Source organism: Eublepharis macularius, chromosome 10 (assembly GCF_028583425.1).
Source record: "Eublepharis macularius isolate TG4126 chromosome 10, MPM_Emac_v1.0, whole genome shotgun sequence".
In the NCBI taxonomy this organism is placed as follows: domain Eukaryota; kingdom Metazoa; phylum Chordata; class Lepidosauria; order Squamata; family Eublepharidae; genus Eublepharis; species Eublepharis macularius.
The window spans coordinates 76,197,544-76,222,638 of NC_072799.1; the positions used below are offsets into that span (position 1 = coordinate 76,197,544).

Sequence of the window (25,095 nt, forward strand, 5' to 3'; positions counted from 1 at the left end):
TCTCATTTGCACTTTTGTCACGTGATGGTTGATTCACAGGTACCAATTTCTTTTGTTAACTGATGGTGATTAGCAACTGGCTCTTCCAAGTGCTTTCTTGTATGTCTGGTGCCGCTAAACTCTTGCAAGTAGGGAATACTTCACATTACCAGGACCTTTAATAATGTGACGAGTCTCAGACTAAGAGACCTTTTCATAGAAGACAGACATGTTGGAGAATGGTAAAAAAGGCTCCCTGACTTAGCGGCATCCCTACAGTTAGCACTATATCTTATAATGTATTTTTGAAGTAGGGTATTTGGCAGTTGGATGCTTTGGTTTCAGATATCAGACAAGCTGTAGACATGCACCCTGTCCTGTAAGGAATTAATCATATGTAAGCAAGTTAGTATCATAAATGAGGGAGGAAAAATCTTTTGTTTTCTTTGGAAATGCTAGTGACATCATCTGTAGGGGCTCAACTGATTACACATTGTGTGATCCACCTTGAGTCTCAGTGAGAAAGGCAGACAATAAATAATGTAAATAAATAAATAAAGCACAGAAGACTACAGTTGAGAAAACCGTTGATGCTTTCTATATGTCTGACATTTTCATGAGTGTGGTCATAAATACGTTATGTTTTATGTAATTAGTGAATACTTTAATCAGAACATTTATTTCTGAATGTTCAGGGTATGAGCTTTCTCATACCCTACCACAAATTTTGTTAGTCTTATAGGTGCTACTGGACTCTTGCTCTTTTCTACTGCTGCAGACAGACTAACACGGCTGCTCATCTTATTCAGAACATGAATAGGAAGAGTAAGATTGCAAGCATATTAGTAGGGGACCCATGTGTCAGAGTCAAGTTGCTGTCAAACTCATTTAAAATGAGGGTTGAAGGGTCATATAAAATAGAGCATGGGGAGCAGGAGTTGGAACTGAATCCTCTGCCCTCCTATGCTCCCCCCCCCGCCCCACCATTGGTGGTATTCTCCCAGTTGGCCTCCAAGACCAGAATTAACTTCTTAGGATATATTTGGCATAGAAGTGAGATGTAAGTATTTAAAATAATCTCAGAGAAAAACAGCTGGGGAGAAGTAGTTTCAAAGGTAAAAGCACCAAGTGAAGGGGAAATGATTTAGCCTGTGGTGTAAATGGACTGGTGTGTGTGTGGTGTCATAAGTCATAGCTGACTTATGGCAACCCCTAGCGGAGTTTCCATGGCAAGAGACTATCGGAGGTAGTTTGCCATAGCTTGCCTCTGCAACCTGGTCTTCATTGGAGATCTCCCATCCAATTACTAACCAAGGCAGACCTTGCTTAGCTTCTGAGATCTGATGAGATCAGGCTCACCTGAGCCACCCAGGTCAGGGTAGTACTCTAGTATTCTTCAGTCAAGGTCTTGAATCTCTTGCTACCTGATCTCTTTAATGGGAGATGCCAAGGACTGATCTTTTCCAGGCAAAGCAGATGCTCTACCACTGAGCCATGGCTCCTCCCCAAAGCCTTTGCTTTCCTTGTACAAGTGTATACAGCATGCCTGTGATGGCAATTCTTGCTGAAATGCTATGTCATTCTGCTCTTCCTTATATCCTATCCTGATAAGAGCAACAACAACAACAACAAAAGTGGCAAAATTAATTACTTGACTGAGGAAGTGAGATTGGATTTAGTTTAGAGTTATTTGAGCAAACAAGTAACAGTAACTGGTTCATACTTTTGTGAGTCAGGAGTTGTTACAATGCTGGCTTTGTTATATTTGTTCAAATGCTCAACAGAGATTTTCTGAGGGTGTGAAGGAAGGAAGTAGCCACACAACAGTTAGATGTTTCCTGTTACATAAATGTTATACGGTTCTCAGACCTATAAGCCTCATTGTGAGCTGAGGATAACTTAATATTTAAAATAATTGCCACTAAAATGTACAGTATTTAGGAGGCTCATCAGAAATAAAACCATATGCTGGACGTAAGACCATTTAAATTATTTTGCTCTTGGTTCTGGAAGTTTTGAAAAATTCCCATTCCAGATCCCATACTAAAAATTATTGGGCCACATCAGCAGTATATAGTATAGGTGACACAGATTTATAGATCTTGTTTAAACTAGAGCGCAAGCAGATATGGGTCATACTGAACCAAGTACTCTAGCTGCTCTGGCTAGTGAGCATGTCTGACCTTGAAGTTCTTATTGGTCAGTGACTATTGCTTGATCTACTCTGGTGTCATAAGAGGCTTCTTTGGTGATCTGACTGATCTTTCTGTAGTTCCTTTGTGTAGTAATGTCTGGGTGGCTGAATTGCTCTCTGACAGTTGTTTTAGAACATGTTCCAGGCTCAAGTCCTGACAAAGAGTAGAGAACCAGACAATATCCATTGCAGATGATAGCATAGAGCCTACTGCAGGTTACAGAAATGGATTCAGTGTAGATTGTGCATAACCGCCAACATTTCATAGATGCAAACACGCCTGTGCTTTTGAGTGGGAGAAGCTAGGACTGGTTGCCTGGCAGCTTTGTGCCACAGTCCGACCGGCCCAGCCCTCAGAACCAATCCTTATCTCAAAGTTATGGATCCAGCTTGCCGACTTCCCTTACCTACATTGTTCCAACATGCAAGTGCGTTCAGAGTACAGGGCCAACACAGTTAAGATTCGGACATGTCAAAAGCAGAACTACCATGCAAGCTGATGACTCCAGACTAAGCTTGCGAACTCCAAGTTTGGAAATTCCTGGGGATTTGGGAGTGGAGTCTGGGGAGGGGAGGGTTTGGTGCTCAGCAGGTTATAACAACATAAAGAGTCCACTCTCCAAAGCAGCTGTTTTCTCCAGGGGAATAATCTCAGTGTCATTCTGGTAGATCTGGTTGACAGTCCAGCTCCAAACAGCAAAAGCCATTGAGACAACCCACATTCTATGAGGCAAGTCAAAATGTACACACATGCAGTTATTCTATGCCGTAATATTAAGGAATTACACAGTCTATTGAGAGGCAATTGATCCTGTTCTTAAAGATGACAGTTTCTTTGCAGATCTTTGGTTATAATGTGGAGTGAGCCATAGTTCAAATGTTGCGATGAAAATGAATCTTCCAGTTTAGGAGGTATAGTGTGACTTTTTCATAATAGGGGAGGCATTGAAGACAAATTTGGTCTCTTTGGAAGATTTCTGCTCTTGGCATGGTCTCCAGAAACAGCAGTCTTTTGACATTTAACATTGACTGCTCAAAACCCTTTTTGATTAAGCCTCTCGGTTTTGCCAATGTTTAAATAATCAAGAAAATGACATGAAATCAGTGATGCGATTGTTTTGAGGCTCTTTATTCTAAGACTTATAACTAAGTGAACTTATTGTTCAGTAAATCCTGTTTACCTGAGACTGGAAATGCATGTAAATAGCAATTTTTACAATAAGATTTCTGTCTTCGATACTGCAGTTGAATGTCACAATGAAATCAGGGGGCTAAAGCTGGCATAGTTCTATGCAAGACAAAGGTTCAGTCATTTTATATACTAAAATGAAGAATTTGGGTTTGTATTATTTCCACAGTTTCCGTTACTGCCATTAACACATAGTGTGAAACTGCATATTAAGTAACTTCCAATAGCTCCCAACATAATGGCTTTTTTATAATTCTGTTGCTTCAGAGTTTCCTCTGGAAAGCTCAAAGGTCACATCATTTGGTTTATAGCTGTGAAATGATCCCTGCACAGGGTATGGCTATCAGACATTCCTGGCATTCCATTTGTGTAATATTTAGGCCTCATACACTCTGAGTGGCGCAAGAAAAATGCAGTAAAACTGTCACAACGAGAGCTAAAAAAGAATCTGATGCCCAGCAAAATATTTTGTCCACTTTGAGCCAAGTGAAGTTGTTTAATAGTGATTGCTTTTATGATTCTGTTGCCTCAGACGCTAAGTTTTCACTCGGTCTTACTGTGTGTGTATGTGCTTCTGTGGATGTGTCTCATTAACTTCCAGTTATGTTGACTGGTAACAAAATACCTAGCAGAAAGCTCAGTTTAATTCAGGAAGGTGTTTTCTCTTGGGACAAAGGTTATTAGTTTGGTGTAGTGGAGCCAGTTTGGACTAGTGGTTAAGAGCGCGGGACTCTAATCTGGAGAGCTGGGTTTGATTCCTCACTCCTCCACTTGAAGCCAGCTGGGTGACCTTGGGCTAGTCACGGCTCTCTAGAGCTCTCTCAGCTCCACCCACCTCACAGGGTGTTTTGTTGTGGGGATAATAATAGCATACTTTGTAAACCGCTCTGAGTGGGCATTAAGTTGTCCTGAAGGGCAGTATATAAATTGAATGTTGTTGTGAACCAATGTCAAAAATATGTGAGAGTCCCTGGATGGTGTCTCTTGAAAATATCCGTGGGTTTCAGTAGCCAAGATGTAGGTAAAGGTAGTCCCCTGTGCAAGCACCGAGTCTTTTTACGGGGTGGTTTGCCGTTGCCTTCCCCAGTCATCTACACTTTACCCCCAGGAAATTGGGTACTCATTTTACCAACCTTGGAAGGATGGAAGGCTGAGTCAACCTTGAGCCGGCTACCTGAACCCAGCTTCCACCAGGATCGAACTCAGGTTGTGAGCAGAGCTTGGGCTGCAGTACTGCCGCTTACCACTCTGCGCCACGGGGCTCAAGATGTAGGTTCTTCTAAATACTTGCAAAGTAACAAAGACATGCCACATCAATAGATGACTTTTTAAAGTTGATTTTTATGATGGAAAATATAGATCATAATATCAGATGACAAAAGAGTTAACCCATTTTTAATAAGAGTGAGCAAACAGTGACAGCATTGATACTACGCAAGTAATTAATTTGTGATTTATGTATATTTTTGGGGAAATGTATTTTTTAAAAAAAAACCCTGATCCTTCAAACAGATGCAGATGTCAACATATGTATAAAAATAAAACAATTAAGACTGTGAATATTGTGAAACAATCTCTGTCCATCTTTCTTTGTACTTTTGTCCCCTGCTCAGTTCCCCTCCCTCTGCTTGAGTCTATTTTACTTTTTTCCTGAGTTGGAAAATAATCGGGAAGAATTTTAGCAGACCAGCAGATTATTTCTCCATGCCATAGAAGTATGGGACAGTATAAACTAAATAATTTCCCTCACTTTCCCCAGCAGTTATATATTTGTGTGGTTTGCGCATTTCTGCTATTCAGTCTAGTTTTCCAGTCCACATTCTGGGCAATCTTCAGGCCCCAACTGGAGGTTGGCAACCCTAAGTAAGCCCCATGTTATTCAATAGGGCTTACTCCCAGGAAAGTGCTTTTAGGGCTACAAAGCCTTTTATTTTTGAAATGGATTAGATTCTACTTTACATTTGTCTTGTGTAATAGAATTCTTTATTTAATGTTTGTCAGAGTTTTGTTTCCTTTTTGCTTATGTTCCCCACCCAATGAATGTGGAAAATAGAACTTCAGTTTGTGCTAGCAGAAATTTCAAGTGTAGGTATTCCACTACAGATGTGGGAAGTAGAAATGGTCACTTTGCTATTGTTGCTTTTAATGAATAACCTTGTTCCCGGTGTAAAATGCATTGTCTGAAATATATTGCAGTTTAATGAATTATGATTATATTATTTACATAGTAGGCAATTCTGTATAATGTTAGTGAGAGGGCGCATATATATATATTAAAAAATTCTCTCTCTCTCTCTCTCTCTCTCTCTCTCTCTGGTCTATTTTTTTTTTTAGTAAAGGAAGATTTCTGAAATTAAGCAAGAATATTTTTAGTAATGAGGTTGAAATACTCTCTCTTAGTGAATGTCCGCCTTGTAAATTGGTCCATTGAGTCCAATTTGCTGCAAACTGTTTTGATCAACTGGGTAACTTTTGTTACTGGTTCTAAAACATAAATCTGATGTTAATCATGACTGCCCTCCATGGATAGGGAACAACAGGTCCTGCTTCCCTCTGCCATTCATTTGTTCACCCTTTTGTCTCTCTCTCTCTCTCCCTCCCTCCCCTCTAACTGTATTTTTATTGTAAGAAATGAATATGACTTAAGGAGGTTTTCAGGGTGAGGTGAAAGCTGCACCAGCACTGCACTGAAGGTGAACACAGAAATTAATTTTTCTCATAGCAGTTTACATCTTGAAGCTGACTCGTGACGTCCCAGCCACTAGGGTTCCCAGCTCCCACCCTCCACCTCCTGCCCCCGTTTAGCTGGCTGGCAGGGAGGACGTGCCTCCCAGGGCATGCTCCCACGCATTGCAGTGGCTTGATTCAGGCTAGAATTGGGCCTGATTCAGCCCGAATCTGCTGCGGTAGAGCATAGGCGCGCTCCTGCGCTCCACAGTGGCCGGATTTTTCCCACTGCAGAGCATGGGAGTGTTCCCAGGGCGGCATGTGCCCTGCACAATGACATCATTTCCTGGAAGTGACATCATCGCGCAGGCCAGGAGCACGTACGTGCTGCACGTGCATGAGAGGGGAGCCAAAAAGTAGGTGCTGGGCCTCCGACTTCCCGCCCGAGGGGGAGGGGTCAGGGGACCTGGCAATCCCTACCAGGGATCTGGATTACCTGTCTGAAGCTGTACACACACACACAAAATACGCACATTTCCCCAGTTCAGAAAATATGATGACTACATATATTATGAGCATTGTAGACCGTGCATATTCCCAGTACACACAGTTGCCTGGATCTCGATGTGCATGGGCATAACATCTCAAAAGAGCTGTATTTGACAGAGAATGTGCAGGTGTGAGAAAGTCTGGATAAATATGTTGCAGATTGCTGTTCAACAGACTTGCTGTTATTTCAGGGAGGGACCTTCATTCAGTGGTGAGGCACATGGTGTGCATACAGAAAGTCCCAGGTTTGCACGCAGGAGGTCAGTTTTTGGCATCACCAGGTAACAGAGATGGCTTATACCTTGGAGCGCTGCAGTCAGTCAGAGATAGTGGACTGTAGACGAACTAGTGGTCTGTCTCAGGATAAGCAGCTTCATCTATTAAGATTGGTGCTACTCATTGGCAGTATGGCCTTTTCATAGCTGTTGCATGCAAACTATATTTGTATATTATTTTTTCTCTTCATTTGATCAGATTTTTTTTGCCCAGATAAGAATGCTCTGTCCTTTTTGTTTAGTTGAGAAAACCTTGGCTCCAAACTATTGTGTGCACAGAAATAATACTTTTTTATCTGTTCACTGCATTTAATAAGTTGTTGGTAACAGTCATATTTCTTGAATGGGCAGTTGGAATTCTGGATAAATCTAATATATTTATTACTAATAAGGGCAGTATTAGTGCTTTCCCACATGGAAATACCCAGTACTGAAGAGTTAACAGTGCTCTGTGGGTGAGAGCTAAGGCCAAGTGCTTGCATAATATGAGTGTTGTTATGAACAGCTGTGTATTTCTTTACATACAACGGGCAAACACTTCCTCTGCATGGCAGTGACCAAGGTGCAAAATTAATTTCTGTCAGAAAGATTTAAAGAGAACTGAATATTAATGTTTATATTGGCATGGAGCATAATTCTTTCTTTGGGCTTCTAGACCTCAGGAATTTTGCAGAAGAACTGGAATGAGAGGAGAAGTAGATAACAGGTATTCAGTTAGTTGGATCTATCAAAACGTGCTGTGTGAGACTATTTATTACCTTCTCAAGTGCCAGTTATGGGCAGTTTAATAGTGGATTGCTGTGCAGTTTTATGTGGACTATCTGGTTCCTGATCGCTGCTGGAATTTTTTTGCAAATAATGGACACGGTCAACCTTGGTTTGATCCAGAAATATACTTAATGTTCACATGGCTCAGATTAGTTTATGTATTGCATTTAATTCTACCCTCTCTTCAAAGACTCTTCAATGTACATGGTTCCCCCCCTTCCCCTCTTCCTCCAATGGTGCGATGCAGGTTAGATGGGGGCAGTTAACACGTCCTGAGTAATGTATACCACACAGGGTTGAATTCAGCCCATTGGTACTATTGTTACCCAAATTGCTATATACGTGGAGGTTGCTGGCCCAGAACAAACACGTGTACAGTGGAATGTTTAAAAGCAATATTTTGGGTATCTTTAATTTGTATGTACCACGGTCCAGATCCTGCCCAGAACTCAGAATAATGAGGAGGAATAAACACTTTTTAAATGAAAAAGGTTTTTTACTGAGATAATATAAGCCAAATTAAACAACTGTTGCAAGAAATATGAGCAAGACAGACCGGAAAGCAGCAAACCAAAAGCATTTTGCTAACAGCTACCTGTCTATAAGGGAAAACAAAAGGCAGGGGGGAGGGATGAGAACATATGACCTGTCCTATAGAGTGTGGAAATCCTGTAGAGTCCTGATGTGGAGCTCAGAAGAGTGGGGTGTAGAGACAGAGACCAGCTCGTGCCTCCAAGACACCTGTGCCACACAGGGGCAGCAGCTGGAAAAACTGCTGCAAAGTATTGGGGATTTGTGGGCTATACTTTTAGTACAGATGTTCATGATCTGGAATGTGCTGGTCATAAGGTGAGGCAATGATAAGTGAACAAAAGACCAGGAGGGACAGATGACTGTCTCTAGGAAGGTGATGGGTCTATGATAAGGCTGATCACCTGCTAGATCCTGCCCTGCATTAAGGCTATCAGAAAACCTAATTCTGGAGAATCACTCCAGTTTAAAGTGGGGAGGAAGTTGATATTGACAAGGGGAGTTTTCCTGGTTTGCATAAAAGTTAAAAATGCTTCCTAGAGGAAGCCCTAAAGTGTGTGTGTGTGGGGGGGGGGTTAATAACAAAAATCTTACTGTACAGTCACTAAGATAAGGAGAGGAAGTAGATGAGGCAGTCCATTGCTCATTGTCTTGGAGAATGGGTTCTTCACTTGCTCAGATTATTCAGGGAGGAGGCTCCAAAGTCCTTGGGAAGAATGGCCCTCCGATTTAATCAGCGTGAGGTGGGCTTTAGGGAGGAGTGGGTCTGTATTCCATTGCTGCATAACGACTCACCACCTTGTCCTCAGCTTGGCTCTCTGCCACTGCTGTTAGCTTAACTTTAGCAAGATGGAGACCCATTTTCTAACCCTAAGCCCATATTTTAACCAAAAGGAGGAGTCTCCTTGATGCAACTGTCTGGAGGCTACCTTGTGTGCAGCTTTTTGTACTATTGGAGGTAGATGGTATGAGCAAATGTCAGTTGCTCCAAGTGCCTTACCCAGTTCTATCTATCTACATAAGCTCCTTCTATCTGCCCTGCCTCCAGCTTCACTCAACCCAAATTTGTATCCAGCATTATTGGCTCTTGTACAAGTAAAAGAACTCCTTGTGAATGTAGGGTCATCAGCTTGTACAAGAACTAAGCAGGGTTGCCAGGTCAAAGGGTTGCCCAAGTCAAAACCAGGGGTTGTGGGAGATGACAGTTACTTATCTTGCGTAGGTATCCCCTGGCAATTACGTCATTTTCAGTATGACTTGGAAGTGATGGGTTGTCGGGAAATTCTTTAAAAATTGGCCCCAAACATACAGTTTTCAACTATTTTAGGGTCTGATCTGTAAAAAAACTGGCTCTGGTGTGACCTGTCACTTCCAGGTTGCACTGGAAATGATATAGTTGCTGAAGGACACAGGCATGTGTGCTCATTTTGCCCATGTGCCTGCTGGCCTGTCTCCTCCCTCTCCTGATTTCTCCCCCCCCCCCCGGTGAGTAGTGGCAGGGGGTGGCAGCTGTGGGTGGGGTTGCCTCTTCCAACTGGGGGCTGGTAACCCTAAAACTAAGTCCTAGAGGCTTCTAGTTACCTATCACTCATTCTGTTTTGGAGAGGAGCTACTAGTTGTACAAAACTAATACAATTGTGCAGTATCTTCCATAGGCTGGGCCTTGTTGCTCATGAGACACAATTGGAAAAGTAACAAAAATGTACCATGATAGCTAAGAAGAATTCTGCTAGGAATGTTTACTTTCATCCTCCATCCTACCAAACCTGGCCTCCGAAGGCAATAACGCAGTTAATGTTCTTGCAGAAAACAAAATTTGGTGCAAGGATGCAACTTCTTTCACTGAGTGGTTTGAAATATTGGTAGTTCTTATGTGTCATGAAAAAGACATCAAAACAACAGCATTATTTTTTGCAGTTGTGGGTACTGATGGATGCTAGCCATTAAGTAAGCAAATACAATTTCCTAATCAATATTGTATGGCGGGCACCCGACTAAACATTTAGTTAGCATAAGTGGTGTGCTAGGCAAGAATAAAGCCCCATCAATATTGAATCTCTTACTGACACCCTTTCATAAATAGCTTTTAATTTTGCCTGGCATTATAACTCTGTTAGCTCTCTGACAAAGAGTGAATCATATTCTGAAAACTGAAACACCATTTTAAGAAGAAACCAGAAGTGTTGTTGCATTTGGTGCTCACGCTCCTAGGATCCAGTGGCCAAGATCCGTCCAGTTAGGATTGCCAGTCCCCCACTGGGGGTGGGAGATCCCCCCACGCCCACCCTTCACTCCTTGCCCCCCCTTACAAGGCTGGTGGGGGGAAAGGTGGGGGAACACGCCTCCCAGGGTGCACTCTTGGGTGGTGCGGTATGTTCCTGTGTGCTGCAGTAGGCCAATTTCAGCTCCTGCAGAGTGCAGGAGCACTCCAGGGCCCGTTGTGCCACACTGGCAGCACTCCCGCACTCCACAGCAGCCTGATTTGGGCCGAATTAGGCTGCTGCAGAGCACAGGAGTACTCCAGGCCCCGTTGCACTGCTCTGGCAGCACTCCTGCACTCTGCAGCAGCCCAATTTGGGCCAAATTGGGCCACTGCAGAGTACCGGAGCACTCCAGGGCTCATCATGCCTCCCTGGCAGCGCTCCCACGAATCGGGCCCAATTTAGTCCACTGCATGTCCTCAAAATTGTGCAGTGAGACTGTTTTCAATTTACACTTGAGAATCAGTTTTTTTATTATTATTATCTGTATATAGCTTATAAATTCAGGGTTCTGAGGATAGCAGATTCTATAAGACCCTGACCCAAACTCTAATCGATCTCACCCCAGGATTGGAAGGCACTTTGTATTAGAGACAGCAACAAACTTCCATGTTAGTTAATAACTTCCTGCAAGAGCCTGGCTGAACAGGGTGGGAAAGAGTCTAGAAAAACTGTCAAAGTTGCTCATGGATATAAAAAAAGACTAATATCATACAAAATCTGAACTTCTGGTATATAGTTGAAAACAACTGTTGGCTATTATTGTCTCTGTCTCGCTACTGAAATCCTTTGTATTGGAAAATAGAAAAACACTTCAACTGGAAGTAATGGTGATGACTGCATTAGAACTATATTTTATTTCTTTTTTAAAAAATAAATAAATTTTATTATTACATACTTTACAAACAATGAAATCAATCATAGTAAGCCAAACTTTCTGCAACCATCAAGCTTGCCAGGGGCGCCAGGAATCCAAGCGGGGGTGCAGGGGGGTAGGGAGCAGTGGAGTACTTACTTTCCCCACTGGGGAAGGGGTGCAAAGTGCGCATGCGCTCCTACACTCCCCTGTTGCGCCTGAAAATAACTTTGTTCTCCAGCATGACAGAGGAGCTGTGGAGCATGTTGAAGCCCAGTTCAGTAAAAATCGCCTCCAAATGGGTGATTTCTACTGAACTGGGCTTCAACATGTCCCGGAGCATCTCCATGAGAGGGGAGCTGTGGGGCATGCTGAAGCCTGGGGGGGTGGGAATGAAGTGGGTGGGGGGATGGCATGCCCAGAAACCATACTACCAGATGGGGGAGAATCACCTTCTTGCAGTTCATTGCTGATACCATGCAAGCTGCAGCTAGTAAATTCCTACTGAAGATCTTTGTTTCCCATTTCCAGTTCTTTGGGAAAATTCCCCAAGGGGCAATTTTAGGATCAAGTAATATTTTTTTCCTCAATGCCTCTTCTAAAATCTTAAATATATTCTTCTAATATTGTTTGGCCGGTAGGCAGGGCCATCACATCTGCTGCAGATTCTCCGCTTTCCAGTTCTGACATCTCCAGCATCTTGCTGAAGTTGTCTTCAGGAAGCTCTTACAGGAAAATACAGAATAAGAAAAATAGGACTGTACTTTCTTGATGCAATTCAATTACAGTTCCTAGGGTTGAGTTATTGGTTCCCAGCAACTAACCAGCATGTTTTCTGGCTGATGTTTTCTGAAGTGATCTAGTTTTTAAGTGCAGGGAGCTCAGGAAGCCAGTTCTGTCTCCTTCCTCCATGATGGAGAGTCCTTGCTCTCATTCCTAGGAAACTGAGAGAATCCATTTCCATGTTAACCAGATTGCACAAGAAGGGCTTGTCCTCTATCCTTTCAATGGATTCTTAGGCCCGTGGCATGGACCCCAGTTTGAGAAATGCTGGTCTAGTCCTTTTGGTTTATTACAGTGGCCAGTCAGACACCTCTGGAAACTTGAAGCAGAGCATGAAGCAACTGTTGTTTCTTTATTGTTTGTTCCAGAATCTGATATGCATAGATACAGTAACTCTTCTCATTGGTAGTTCTATCAATCAGTCAAAGTGTTTTTGGGAAAAAAATTTTAAATTATGGCATGATCACATCTTATGACACTGACTTCCTCAAGATTGGTGATGCTGTTGGGAGGATAAAATAGAGGAGGGGAAATGGTGTGGTAAACCCCTTTAGATTCCTGCTGGTGACAACAGTGGGATATAAATATCTAAATAATTAAATAGTCAGTTTCACTGGATGATCACAAGTTTTAGAGTGATGAGCAAAGGGAGCAAGGTTTTTTCCCCACATACCCACATGGTGCGTCAGAAAGTTAAAACATGGTGGTGTCGATTACCAATTAATATAAATAGCAACTTTGCATTGCTGGAATTGGTGCAGGTATAAAAGTTTCCTAATAATTTCTTTCCTGTTGGAGCATTTGAGTCATGCTGTGTTGTAGCATCCACTGTTGCTTGCTCTGATGGTGATGTCTTACATAGTGTGATCTAGAGTCAAGAAGGAGAAGGGTGTACTAGCGCTGATCTACAGCTTCATATTCAAACCACATTGCGGACCTTCGTCTAATCACTAGCATTTGTTTTCCAGTTTGTTTGTACATTGCAGGCTATTCAGAAGAACCCACATGGGTTTTGTGACCGGAGAGCAACTGGGCATTAGATGATTGTTAACATCACAGTTTTGCTCATTTGTTCTTCCCAATTAATGAGGTCAAACCTCAACCAAATAGACTTTTATCCTGTTTGGACTATTAGCCATGCTGTTCTCTGACCTGTTTGGACTATCAGGCATGCTGTTCTTTGACCTCCTAACTGCAGTAATAATTGGGAACAAAGGAAGGATTTAACATTTTAGAGCTCCCTTGTGCAAAACAAGGTGAGGAAATGGCTGAAGCTGATCATACATTTCTTTGCAGAGTATTCATCCTAATTAAAGTTGCTTCACACTGTTACAAGGAACCATAGGAGGTAAAACAAAACTACGTTATCACTGCTTTCTTTCATTCAGAAGACTTCTGAATGTCAGTGAAGCCTCTCTGCAATTTTTATTACATAATCTTTATCTAGCCTCTTTATATTCAGTAACAACATATTCAGATGGGTCAAAGTCCAGTTAGGGAGTCTTCTTTTCTGTTTGTCTTTTGTTGCTGGATGTGTTCTAGTAATGAGTTCATTTTTTGTTTTCTCAATTTATTTCATCTCCATAACTCCCCTAATATTTCCCGCCTATAATATACCATTTATATTGGGCCAAGACTATTCATAGAGTAACTTTCCTGCCTCAATGAGTTTACAGTCTATGATGGAGGCAGCATAGCACAGGATGAATGTGAGGTTGAAGGGCGGGGGGTGACACCTAGACTAAAGAAGGTAATTTTACAGATGGGAAATGGGGAACAAACTGATCCCCCGTTTTCAGATGGGAAACGGGAAACAAACATCTTCAAGTGCAGGAAAACAAAAAATGTTTTTTGTGCCAGTAATCAAAATTGCCGGTAAGGAGAGGGGGGAAGGAGATGAGGGTTATACTTGTCCAGAATACTTGGAGCTAGCCAAGCCCAGAGGTGCTACCAGCATCTTGGATTTGCCTTGAACTCGTCTGGTGGCTGTACAGGTCTAGGAGGTGACAATGGGCACGAGTCATGCCCGTCACGTTCTCCCACAGTGCTGCCCTAAGACTAGGAGGATATGATGGGGGGGGGGGGCAGTAAGTTTGTGAGAAAGCAAAGCCAAGGAGCCAGCTGATATTTCTGAGCCAACTCCCTGAGAAAATAGTTTAAACTTTGTTCACTTTGTGGTACCTTTCACAAGAGCGTTTCAAGCCACTTGTGCTGTTTGGTACAGTCAATTGATTTTATTATTGTGAGAGGGAACATGACTGGACACGTCACAAGCTCTACAAGCTCATTTCTCAAGGAAGCCTAGGAATTTACTGGGGAAGGTGTAAGCTCCCATGTGGCTCTTCAGTACTCTCCATCTGTCACACCATTTCAGTTTGACCAGGAGATCAAGTGCTGATCTGTTGCCCACAATCAGTAAGGACGCATCTAGTGGAATGAAAATTAGGATTGCTGCAGAATTTTACTCTTACTTCTCTCTCATACATGGTGTTATATAACATTATGGATCTTGGTCTGTTCTCTTGAAATGGATGTCTGTGGGCCAAGGCCTGTTACTTGACTGAGATCTCTCTAAATTACACTTGGTGTAACTTTCCATCCACCTCTGCTACCCCCTCTCCCCAATCTAGGAAGCTCATTCTGTCATCATTTGAAAATCCCTTTCTTACAAACTTGCATAGCTAGTGTGATCACCACATTTTTCACATAGTATTCAAGACTGACACTTTCTTATATATCTGCAAACAACTGTGTACTATGAAGAGACAGTACCATAAGAACCTGAATTCCCAGTTTGTGCCATTTCAAAAGGCCTTCAAAAGCAAAGTCCCTTTTGAATGCTGGCAACCGTACGGACACTAGACAGAGGTGGACATGGACCCTTCTGCGTCCTTCACATAAAAACAACTTGGCCACTGAACATTTAGAGCAGAAAGCATATTTTACAGCAAATATGCTGTAATCTGCCCTGAACCCTTCATGGGGAGGGCAGAATAGAAATCTAAATAAATAAATAAAATAATAAAGAACAGCCCAGGATCTTTCATTTAAATTGAAATTTTAATTCAAATTAATTCAACTTCAAATGCACATGGGAAACAAAAACAAAGCCAGTTTTTTTTGGGGGGGGGAGGACGCAACTTAGTCCCATTGCATGAGTCGAATGCTCTTTACCTCTAAATATTCAGTAGGATAAAGTTAGTCCTGTGCTGTTGCTTATGGTTCCCCAGACTCATTGAAGGCTAGTTAGGCTTTTCCTAGATTAACACAGGTTGCATTTTCCATTTACGCAAAGGAAGGTATGCATTGCACATCTTCCAATTCCTTGGTTCAGTTCTTTCAGTCTCCTCTTTTCCCCTTAACCATACAACTACCTTTCTCAGTGCACAAGGCACGTACAGAATTCCTAAATTACAATCAACAGCTGAGGGCAGTAAAGAACAGAAAACAGACCTTATTCAGTGGTTCCTCGCTCCCTCTCTCTAGCCATATATTATCTATGGCCTAACAGTCATCCCATCCATTCTGTGCCAAATGCAGCAATAAAACATGTGGAATATTAGGGCATTATGTAGTGATTTTGTCTCCTTGTTTTTATATGGCCCTAAAATTACAAGTCAAACCCCTAAAATTCTCAGTCTGACCAGCTAGGGTTGCCCTGCATACTCCCGGATCCCCTGGATACTGTAGGGATCAGGGTATGGGCAAAAGGGGGAAAGGATGTGCCAACATCACTTACAGTTAAAATCAGAAAGATGTTGTAAGAGTTCACCAAGCTCTACCATAAAAACCACAGGGACTGGCAAAATGCTAGTGCTGGTGATGTCACTTCCTAGTTTTAGCCAGAAGTAACGTTATGACAATGTCCTTCCCCATATTGTCTCCTGCTGCTTATTTGAACGCCAGCAGGGAATGGGGGTGCTTCAGCAGGGATTTGCCCACCAAATGGGGTATAAGGAACCCCTACCCACAGCCCTTATATTACATATTTTGGGGGTAGTATAGAGGATTTTGTTCCTGAATAATATGCAGCATATATATTATACTTTGATATTTCTTAATTAGTTTCGGAATCATTTCCTGATTGCAGGACTCTGGCTTATATTATGTGTTTATCTGAGGAGATTATTTTGGTGAGTATTTTAATTCTTAGGGGTGGGTATAAAATGGTGGCTGCTCTAGGGAAATTTTTATAACTGTTTGGTACAAGCATTATTAATCAACTTATACATGGTAAATTGTACTCTTATACAGTGAGGGTGGATAATTCGGGACTTAAATTTAAGCCAGATGAGCCAAGAGAATGGCCTTTTGTACAAATGAATATTAATGTATGCGTGATGCTCTCTAAACTGTGTCAGGTTTAAGAAGTCCCATTGCATTATCAAAAATAGCATTACCAAAAATGGCCTTGGTGAAAGCAAGTTGGCTCTGAGTTCCTTGCATCTGACTAGTTAGAAAACGTAATGCGTACTTTAGCCCTGAGGGGCCCAAATTTTAGCATACTTAGCTTGTGCATAAATCTAATTCTGCTCTTGTGTTCATTGCCACATCCTGAGCATGTGAAGTCGTATTAAAGAACAATGCACCTCTGATCATGTATGGAGTACAAAGTTTAATTTCAGCTTTATGCTAACAGTTCTGGGCTCAGGTCTGAAGATATGAAAAGGCAGACTGTATTTCATGTGCATCGATATAGAACGTCTTATTATCAGTGTGAAAAGTTAATGCTCAGCTACATAGTACACTGATGTGGGAAATAAGTTCCACAGGAAGAGTAGAAATATGCCAAAATGTTAATTCTTCTTTAATCTATGCCTTGAATTTTGTTTCACAGCATATGACGCTGCCTGAAGCAATAAGGAATGGTTCCTGGCATGGGCTCTGTGAACCTCATTTGGGTTAGAAGAGAGCAAAGAGTAAAGGCATGGACATTATTTGCTGCAAATAAATATACTGCCTTGCTTCTAATTCCCTGGTCTAAGCAGTATTCTGCAAGACAAGCTATTTAATTAGAAGTTTTGAGGACAAAACATAAAGAATTATATTGTTTTTTCATTCTGGACCTTTCCATTTATTACTCTCTGGGGAGAAAACAATGGTTAGGCGTCTCCTCAGGCATAGGTACTTCTTCACCCCACTCTCTTGCCACACATAAAATATGCCAATAAAGTGGGCTATGTGTCTTTAAATATGGCATCTCCTTGACTCAGCCACACTCAGCATCTCTGGAGTGAAGAGAGAGAAATTATGAGGTCAGGGAAGCCTACCTTCCAATAAATTCAGTAGAGCCCAATCCATTTGCTCTTTTGCTCTACATGGTAAGGACATAGGGGAAAGAGTGCAACAGCTGGAGACACTAAACCAGGTTGAGATTTCTTTCTGTAAAGAGAGTAGGACGTTTGTGCGATAGTACTTTTTATACACTTGCACAATATGATAATGAAATACACAGAACCCTGCTGACATCAAAAGTGTTTCTGCATTTTTCCGTAAAAGCAGATCCCAATCAATTCTGTGGGATTTGCCCCAGATAAGTTTGCCTAGAATTGCAACCTAAATGCAATCCTAAATTTACTTAGAAAAAAGTAGTGTTTACTTTTAGGTAAATGTAATTCTGCATCTGAATAGGGAGGGGCCGTAGCTCAGTGGCAGAGCATTTGCTCAGCATTAGAGATCGGCATGAAGTGAACCACGGAACAAAATTCCGGACAGAACAGCTGGTTCGTAGTCAAAGATACACATGTTCTGTAGGGCCGCATTTTTACGAAACAAATGCCTTTTTACTAGTGTGCCGTTGCTGGTTTGGGAAGCCAGACACCTTGGCACCATTCAATGCATCGCCCAGGCTACAGTGGCAGTCTTTTGGTTGCCCTCAATCTGAGGCCTCCATGCTTGATTGGCAGCTGTCCCTGCCAATGAGAGCTCTCATTCTGGCCCATCCAGCCATGAAAAGGGCCAGCCCCTCAAAGTAGCTGCCAGCAGACACTCCAGTTTTAACTACTGTGAAGAGAAAATGACATGAAAGAGGGGATCCCATGGATCTTGCCCTTCCTGGGGTTCAATCTCTCTGAAACTTGGGAGGTCTTTAGAGGACAGTGAGGACTAGGTGTCCTGCAAATTTAGTGGGTATTGGACATTGGGAAGGTCAGTTTGTAGCCCCTCAAAGTAGCTGCCGGCAGACACGCCAGTTTTTGCTACTGTGAAGAGAAAATGACAGGAAAGGGGGGTCCCATGGATCACACCTTTCCCGGGGTTCAATCTCTCTGAAACTTGGGGGGCCTTTAGAGGACAGTGAGGGCCTCTGAAAATTTGATGGGTATTTGGTAGGTCTGCAAATTTGTTGGGTATTGGACATTGGGAAGGTCTTGTTTAGTTTGACTGTGAGTGTGAAGGGACCCGTTCTGGGCTCCCTCGAACCGCGAACTGGTTCGTGAACCGGCTCAAGTTTGGCAAGTTTCGTGTTCTGTGAAACTGAACGAACCACAAACCACGCGGTTTGTTTTTTCCCCGGTTTGCGCCCATGACTATTCAGCATGCAGAAGGTTGTAGGTTCTCCAATCTCCAATTGAAAGGATCGTCATTAGGTGATATGAAGAACCTCAGCCTGGGACCTTAGAGAGCCATTGCCAGTCTGAGTAGACAATATTGACCCTGATGGACCAGCAGTCAGAGTCCAGAGGTATTCAAACCCTCTGATTTAGAACCAAGTAAATCCAATGGCAGCCAGGCAAGATGCCTCCATGAAACCTCAGAAGTAGAATATGATGCAAGACCGTGATTTATTTTTACTGTGGTTTTGTTTGTGCAATCAGAGTATGGCCCTCGAGCTATCATTCAGATCCTGTTTTGTTTTGGCAAATGTTAGTTTTATTGCCTTCTCTGGCACTTAACACTTTTGCTCAGTAGATCTAGAAGAGCTGGCAGTCCATGACTTTGATTCTGCAGTGCAGCTCATAGCGTTCTGTAAGCGTGATAGAGGTACAAGATGTTGCTTACATGCTTAGAGCCACTGCTTTTCTTTGCATACAGTCATGGAATAATTCCCCCCTAACTATATGAATGCTAAGCTGTGTAAAATTTAGATTGGGTTTAGAATTGCTCATGAATCTGAAGTATGCAGTCAAGCATCCATCCTGCCCGTCATGCAGTGATCCAAAACGAGAATGTTACTTATTAATTGAGGCTACTTCAATTAGTTCCCTTCTGTAAGATCTGATAAGCTCTGCATAAGTGCATAAAAATAGAGTTGGGGAAAATGGCATGGTGAACACTTCATAAAGTTGGTCAAACACATGCATTCCTTTACAGTTCCTCTATCAAGAATAGGTTATGTATTAAGCTGTGACCAAGCTTTCTCTTTTCAGATAGTGTGTGCATTCAGTATTCTGGTTAATAGTTTCCAGTTTTGGCAGCGCTTAAGTTTTTTCCCTTTATATTTGAGCATTATCCCTTGACTAGTTTCCTTACTTCTGTCTGTCTAATCAACTCCGTGACATTTTCCCCAGTTCACACAGCATAAAATCCCTTCACAGAAGGCTCTTCTGTATAAGAATTAATAGCTGTATTGATTTTAGTATGTGGAGGTTCTACATGTGTGCATATTGTTGGGTTGACACAGGATGGACTTTTGCTGGTTCTGGGGGGTAAAGGTTCAAATTTCTGCTCAGCCATGACATTTGCTGGGTTATTTTCAACAACAAGCCGTTGCCTCTCAGCATACACAGCATTGAATTAATCTTTTAATGCAATTAGTTTTTGCAGTAGGGCAGAAATGAAAGCTTTTTAAAAAAAGATGCTGAGAAGCAGTGTTGAGAGAACAGAGAGACTAAAACAAGATTTTTCACTGATGGTATTTTATACTGAATCCACGCAGCCTTGCATAGCGCTAAACTGTCGGAATGACAGCATCTTCCTAGCATGATTTCTGACGTCATCGCGCCACAAGAGCAGAATCATGGCGTGATGACGTCTGAAATTGCGCCAGGAAGACGCTGTCGTTCCAGTAGTTTAGCACTATACCAGGACCTGTGGATTCTCTAGAGATTCCATCAGATCATGCACTTCAAAATATTCCTATTGTCAAAGCCATCACCACATTCCCCAATGCTGCACTGATTTCTTTTCAGATCCGTAATTGAATGTCTTGCTGATATTTAGAAAAGAGCAAGAGTCCAGTAGTACCTGTAAGACTAAAAAAATTTGTGGTAGGATATGAGCTTTCATGAGTCATACCTTACTTCTTCACATACCTGAAGATACCTGGTATCTGAAGAAGTGAGCTGTGTGACTCATGAAAGCTCATGCTCTACCACAAATTTTGTTAGTCTTACAGGTGCTACTGGACTCTTTCTCTTTTCTACTGCTACTGACAGACTAACATGGCTATCCATCTTGATCTTACTGATATTTAGTAGGCTGATTTTAAACTAAGGCTGCCAAGCTGTCTTTGAAACAATTAGTGTCTCAAATCTGTTGGTATTTCTGAAACCTCCTCATAGCTGAGGAGGAGTTAGTAGCCTCTATTAACAGATGTAACCTTGGAAATAAAATAATTATGTCATGTGTCAATATATTATGTTTATTTACAGGTTGATCCAGGTGCATTCTGCAAACAGGCCAGGTACTTCAGAGTCACAAAGCTTACTTCTCTTGAAAAGCAACTCTTCTGATTCTCTGGAATCAAAGTGCTAAACATAGGCACTCCTTTCACTGTAGCAGTAGTCTGTGTGCTTGTTTTACAACATGGCATGATGTAATTTAATCAGCAGAGTCTTAGCCCATGATTTGTCCTGTCCCAGTCAGTGCACAGTCAGTGCACAGTGAAAGGCAGTAGAGTGTTTCCCTTCTGGATTATTGGTGGGGCAACCCTTGATTCCTTTTTCCTTTCCTGGAATCCTGCTCTCAAGGACCGTTAAAGCTTGACGTGGCTCTAACTCCCTTCCTTTGTCTTTGCGTATCCTCAGCCTGAAGAAAAGAGTTGCCAGGCAAAACAATCTCATCTTTGCATTTAGTTACATTCAGGAAGGTGAGAATGATTGCTGTCTTGATTTGGCAAGGTACACTTACTTGCTGATTCGGACAGTTTTAGATTTTCGGTGCAATTTTAAACAGAGTTACTCCGTTCTAAATCCATTGAGGTCAATAGGCTTAGAAGGGTGTAACTATGCTTAGGATTGCTCTGTTTGACATATAACTGGTCCTACCTTGGTCAATGGGTCGTCTTTCCTAAAGTGAAGAAGATCGCATATGTAACTTAACTGCAGTATTGGTGCCAGAAGTGGCATAAACAGTGGAGGCTGGCTTGGACAATAGCAGGACATCTCACAAAATCTAGCTATGTCACAGTCAGGCCTGCTCTCCTAAAGGCCTCTCTGACCCTAGCCTGCTTTCTGCTTCTAGCTTGGTGGACTAGGTCACACTAAGACAAAGGGTGTGGGTTGCGTATGTGCTTGCCCAGTGAGAGTGCTAGGGGAAAAGAGAGGGCCTTGCTGGGACCTCTCCCCCTTCATGGCCATGGCTGGCTCTGTACTGCTGGGCCTCAGATTGAGAAGGCAGGGAGTTGGGACCAGTTTCCCCCTACTCTGTGCCCTGCCATTCCGCTGAGCCTGTGCTCAGACTCTCTTTGTGGTAACTGAGAGAGTTGTCAGGATCCTTCATAATCCTGCCATGCTGGGACTCATAGTCAGCACAGGCCTCACCGCTCCACCATTCTCTCCTGTCCCTGTCCTTCTGTGCCAGGCTTCTCTCAATCTTAGACACCTCTCCCTTAACCCTTGGCATCTGACCCAACTCTCTTCCAGCATGGCTGGCTTTGTGCCCCTTGACTGGATGCGAGCATACCTAACTGACTAGCTACATGAGTCTGCATCTTCCCGTCTTGGTGTAGCATTGGCTGTGCCCACTGCAGCTTTTGGGCTTGTCTACCCAGGGATTGTGCTCTCCAAGGCATCTGGCCCCTTTGTAGCCCTTTTGTTCCTTATCTTGGCAGCCTCAGGGCAGGTTGCTGGAAGGCAGGATTCCCTGACAGTACAGTGCTACTTATAGCATCATTGATGTACAGTTTTGTAAAATAAACAACAGGATAGGTGAGAAAGATGGCGGAGGGAAGGAAAGGGGTGACTAACATATCAAAAATGGATGTGAGAAAATGCAATTGAATATCTCATACTTTGTACTTGGTAGCACACATGCTAACTTTATGAGTATGCTTAGATTTTCTTATCACATTAATTATTCCATTCATAAAAAACACCATTGTGCTAGAGTTGTTTGTGATTACATGGAACGTGTTTGGACCTACAAAAGACGGGGAGCTAGGGGAAAATGTATCAGGTATTATTATTATATTATTATTTATTTATTAGACTTTTAGTCCGCTCTCCCTGCAATGCAGACTCAGAGCGGTAAGCAGCGAAACAGTGACTTTAAGTGGAGAAAGATAATTAATTTTTCTGCAAGACACACACTATAACAACTATTTCCTAGAATAAATCTAAAAGAAAAATGGTGTTATTCAGAATTTATTGTTAGATGAAATGTCATGAAAACTATCTGCTAAAAGGGGAAGGGGAGGAGAAAGTGCTACTTTCGCATATGGCAACAGAGAGCAATACATTTCTTTTCCTGCATTTTTAAAATAACCTCTTTATTTTGTCTTCTTCTGACGGTGAATTAACTACTCCAGTTGTACTTTTTTGGCAGAATGTGGGGACATGAGGGAAGGGGTGTTATGTGGCTGTAATGTCACTTCTGAGGAAAACCCAGAAGTGACATGAGATAGCTCTAGGAATTTCTGGACACTTTATGGTTTTACTAGGAAGTGTCCAGTGATTCTTAGAGCTACCCTACATCACTTCCAATTTTACCCTAGAAATGACACTGCGGGGCACACAAGACCAATGTTTTAAAAACATTTCTTGCAAGGAGAGCTACCAGCGGGCAGCTATTACTGCAACTGTTTCTTGGACATTGGAGTCCAGCTGCTAGGTTGCCTGGTGGAGGCGGGGGATCCCCACCCCCACTTTTCCCCCTGCCACCACTCACCTGGTCAGTGACGGGCAAAGTCAGTGGAATAGGCCTCCTGGGCATGCTCTAGGGCAGCATGATGACGTCACTCCCAAAAGTGATGTCATCACACAAGGCCCTGGCACGCTCCCGCACTTTGTAGTGGGCTGATTTGGTCCCCAAACAGGCCCAATTGGGCCCTGTGTGATTATGTCACTTCCAGGAAGTGACATCTTTGTGCTGCCCCTGGGACATCAAAGGACATCAAAAATGTCAGTCCCAGCCCCCCCCCCCAACCAGGAGGGTAAGGGGACCTGGCAACCCTAGATTAAGGGGCTGCTGCAAAGGATTAGAATGCTAGGTTAAGATTTTTGAACTGGATTAGCCTCTTCTGCAAATCACTTTTCTCCCAGTATCAGGGCTCAGCTAGGGATAGAAGTGCTGTGGGAGAGACTGCAGGGAGATAAGCTATAAGCTTATCTTATGGGGTAAGAATTTCCTTACTTACACACTAAAAACTGAACCCCAACCTCCTGCTTTAAATGTGATCAGGGAAGACCCAGGTTTTAACAAAACAGATCTGTCAGTGATATATGCTGGGACCCAACTATAATTTCTTGACACCTATGGTACGCTGTTCCCTTTCCCCAATACTATCCTACGCACATGAACTCATCAGCCATGAACGAGCAGTTTCTGTTTTATTAATGAATATACCTAAATAGACCACATTGTGGCCATCGCCTTAGAGCCCATGCTGGCCTCCTCTGCACTCTAGCCAAAAAGGAATCCTTCTTGCCCCCTCCTCATGATTGGGCTGTGCTTAGTGTCCAATTTGGCGCTAAGAAAAGACATGTATGGTTAAGGTTTCTTTCATTCATTCTGTGGAGGAAAATCAAGCTACTTCTTTCTTTCTTTAGAAGCATTTACCCTTATCAATATTTCTTAAAACTGTCTTTGTTCATTTACTCTTTGAATGTTGGGATATTGAACAGGATAGTGCCTGAATGGCACTTTTGAAATAATTTGCTTAGTTTTCTGCAGCTGGGTGTCTAGGAAAAATCCCATAAACTTAATTCAATTGCTTTCTGATTTTGTTTTTAGGTTAACGAAGCCATTATCCTTTGCAGACTGTGTTGGAGATGAGCTACCGTGGGGATGGGAAGCTGCATACGACCCTCAGATTGGTGTCTACTATATCGACCACATAAACCGTAAGTGTTTTCTCTAAGTGCTGTATTGATTATATAAGAAGGCTTAGCCAGATTAGACTCTGTTGTTAGACTCTTTAACAAGGCCTGGAAGAAGAAAGAGTTCTTATGAGACCGTTGAAACTCCCCACAGCAATTCTCTTAGTACCTTTCCTAGGAAAATAAACTATTGTGTATCACTGCTTTCCCTCCCTACTTAATTTTTAAAAATATTGTAGCCTATCTCAGTCAAGGACATAATGTGGGGCGGTGGGGGGGGGGAGAGACCAAAATAGGGCTCACAGTTACACAAGAGTGTACAAACCTTAAAACTGTGTTACTAATTAAATATTTCTGGTGTATATTCTGACATAAGAAATAATTCTCCAGTTTTGATGGAAGGTAACATTCTAATTGGTTCAAAGTATCTGCTGTTTGAGTCAGACAGTTTTAAAAGTCTGCAGCAAAGTTCAAGATGTGCTGGAGGACTTTAAATTCATATTTTCATATGAAACTTTATTGAATAATAACACACCAGAATCAGTTTAACACAGTGGTTTTCAAATCAGAGCGTTCTGAAGGAGATCAACATTTTGGATGGGTTTTTCTAGTTCTAGTTTGCTTAAACCATTTTGATCAGTTTAGTTGTAATTGCAAACTGCAAGAAGGAAAGTATCAGGATGTGTGAGGGGGAGGGTAGGATTAAATCATAGAGTTTCACCCAAATGCTAGTGTCCCAGGTAATGTGCTGAGTCTTCACTTCCAGTTGTATAGGAAGTGATGTCAGTGTGTCGCTAGTGATGTCACTATGTCGCCAGCAAGGGCCCAGCTGCTTTGGTGAGTCTC

General features: G+C 42.4%; 1 protein-coding gene across 2 annotated transcripts in view; it reads left to right on the forward strand.

The window, feature by feature from the left end:
• Positions 1 to 25,095, forward strand: part of WWC2 (WW and C2 domain containing 2) — a 161,430-nt gene that overhangs the window by 30,407 nt on the left and 105,928 nt on the right. For both annotated transcript variants that reach the window (XM_054990137.1, XM_054990138.1), the window contains exon 2: positions 24,164 to 24,273. In XM_054990137.1, coding sequence (XP_054846112.1) covers positions 24,164 to 24,273 — 110 coding nt within the window. The remainder of the gene's footprint in view (positions 1 to 24,163; positions 24,274 to 25,095) is intronic.